Raw genomic sequence first — 2,636 nt, 5'->3', positions numbered from 1 at the left:
GTCACTCATCATAAATCATAGTAAGGCATATAAAAACTTATGTGGAGTAGGATTTCTTTGTTTTATTGAGCTAGCTTAATGAGATTAACATTCATTATTTTTAGGAACTTATGTTTTTTATGTTTAATAACTCACACATTATATAATAACATTTACGTAATTTTAAAAAATTATATATTTATTGATATAGGTACACGCGCAAAGCGCGTACCTCGAAACTAGTATATATATAAACCTTAGAGGAAGTCTGTAAAAATTATCCCTTATGTTTATAAAGAAATTTATTAATTAAATAAAAAGAAAAAAGTATTCAAGATTACGTGGAAAGAAAATCCAAATCAAACTAGTTTCGTAAAAGTTGATAGAAAAAACTTGTCCCAATTGGTATTCCAAATTCTTTCAGTATTCCAAATTGTAGTCAAAATTGGAATATACTATAACAACGACCTACATATATAACCTGTATATCTAGGTCAAAACCAGAAACAAAGGTTCTTCCCTCTTCGTTGTATAAGTTATGGCCAATTGGGCAGAACTGCCCCACGAACTCCTTGTTCTCATTGTAAATTGTGTTAAAGTGATAGAAGATTTCATTGCTTTTGGTGCTGTTTGTACCTCGTGGCGAACTGCTGCTACAAAGGATAATTTTGATATGCTTTCGCCCTAAGTTCCATTGCTAATGTTGGCTGATAAAGACGATGATTATCGAGAATTTTACTCTCTTTCCATGTAGAAAGTTTCACGTATATTTCTCCCCGAAGCTAAAGGGCGAGAGTGTTTTCCATCAGAGGGATGGATCTGCTCCGCGTCATACACTGGAGAGGTAAACTTGTTGCATCCTTTTTCTCGTACCCTAATTCAACTTCCTCCACAACAGGCCTTATTGGCTTTTGATTGCGACAATACAGATGATGGATATCCATGCATCGACCAAGCTGTGTTATCTGCTAGTCCTTCTCTTACATCGGATTATGTATTAATGGTTTCTTTTTATGGATATAAAAATTGTTTGGCTTTTTGCCGACCTGGAGATCTTAACTGGACTAATATTATAATCGACAGATCTAATGTAATTGGTGGAGTTGCGAGTCTCAAATATTATAAGGGTAAATTTTATGTTGTGTATTATTCTGGCCAAGTTTGGGTTTATGATGTAACAATTGGAGAGTCATGTGATTTTTTTGAGCTTGAGGATGATATGTTTAAACGTCCATTAGTTCAGTTCTACCTAGTAGAAGTATCAGGTGTACTATTATTGGTTAGTCGATTTGCCTCAAAGGGTCCAAATGGTGGTGCTGAAACCTATAAATTTCGAGTATTTGAATTAGATGTAATTGGAGGTGCATTGAAGGAGATTAATACCTTGGGATAATGGTCAATTTTCTTGGGCCGTAATAGAGCAAGTTCTATTGACTTTTCTATGTTTATCGGAGTCAAGCTAAGTCACATATATTTTACTGATGAGACTGATTTCTATAGTACATTGAGACTGATTTCTATAGTACATTGGACGGAGTGGGCAGAAGAGATATGGGGTTCTACGATGTTGAAAGTGAAAAGATTGAATCTTTTTATCCGTCCTATTTACCCGCCAACTTGGATCGAACCATCATTCTGTTAATGTGATTGATATTTTCTTTGTTCTCTTTTCCATGTGGTAGTTTTCTTATTTTCCAGGTTTTTAGTTTGAAGCTAAGTTGGTATATTTTTTTATTCATTGTAATCTTGGAGATGTATGAATGTTATTTTACTTGATCAATTATAATTATGCTCTCTAGATGATTTTGAGGCTTATAATTCACCATTTGCAAAAAAAAAATCCTGTAATTTGATTCCCCTCCTACATTTAATTTCAGTGTTCTATTTTCACTATGAAAAGAAATCACAAGAAAAATTTGATTTGAAAAATAATACTCAAAATTTCGAACTAGCTGTTAGCTCTGTTCATCGAGTTATGAAATAACTACATATAGGATTTGCCATAATATAAAGAAGTACAGTGACATACATGAATTAAATATATCAATCAGATTAATGATTTGAATTAATAAAATAAAATAAGTTACTTTTGTTATACAAAGTAAATCATAAAATTGACACACACACACACACACACACACACACATATATATATATATATATATATATATATATATATATATATATCATGTAGTTTGATCAAGGGTATCATGTAGGGGTGTACATGGACCGGGTTGATTCAGTTTTATATGGGTTTGGATTGGTTCGATTTTGTCGGATTTTTTGGATTTTGTTTTTGTCATGTGAATATTATTTCAATCTTACTCTGTTAAATTTTTGATAAGTAAATGTATGTTTAATAAAAAATTAAAAAAATGATAAATATATTAGCTATTAAAATATTTTTATGGAAGAATTTTCTTAGTAATACATCATAGGTACTTTTTTGTCGTTTGACAATAATTTTACATTGATGTACACTTTCAAGGTTAACCGAATTTAATAATTTACTATAAAAATAAATATGAACCTATATAATGATATATTCTATTTATATTAAATTATTGATATACTTTTTCGAATTCAAAAAAAAAATATAAGAATCTAATAGATCTTGACATATGAATATGGAAGAACAAAAAGATTGACGCAATTCA

General features: G+C 30.7%; 1 protein-coding gene across 1 annotated transcript; it reads left to right on the top strand.

The window, feature by feature from the left end:
* Positions 1 to 517: 517 nt before the first annotated feature.
* LOC109209604 lies at positions 518 to 1,372 on the top strand. The gene is made up of 2 exons (XM_019372912.1): positions 518 to 607; positions 734 to 1,372. The coding sequence occupies exons 1-2, from the start codon at positions 518 to 520 to the stop codon at positions 1,370 to 1,372; spliced, it is 729 nt and encodes a 242-aa protein (XP_019228457.1).
* The last annotated feature ends 1,264 nt before the right edge of the window (positions 1,373 to 2,636 follow it).

The sequence above is a fragment of the Nicotiana attenuata genome, unplaced genomic scaffold (genome assembly GCF_001879085.1).
Source record: "Nicotiana attenuata strain UT unplaced genomic scaffold, NIATTr2, whole genome shotgun sequence".
In the NCBI taxonomy this organism is placed as follows: Eukaryota; Viridiplantae; Streptophyta; class Magnoliopsida; order Solanales; family Solanaceae; genus Nicotiana; species Nicotiana attenuata.
Note: the sequence above shows the minus strand (reverse complement) of the source record. Positions and strands in the feature narration are given on the sequence as shown.

Bases quoted from the DNA above. Each gene is read 5' to 3' on its own strand.
- LOC109209604 (XM_019372912.1), top strand. From the start codon at position 518: ATGGCCAATTGGGCAGAACTGCCCCACGAACTCCTTGTTCTCATTGTA. The intron at 608-733 runs GTTTGTACCTCG...CTTTCCATGTAG, and splicing joins ATTTCATTGCTTTTGGTGCT to AAAGTTTCACGTATATTTCT.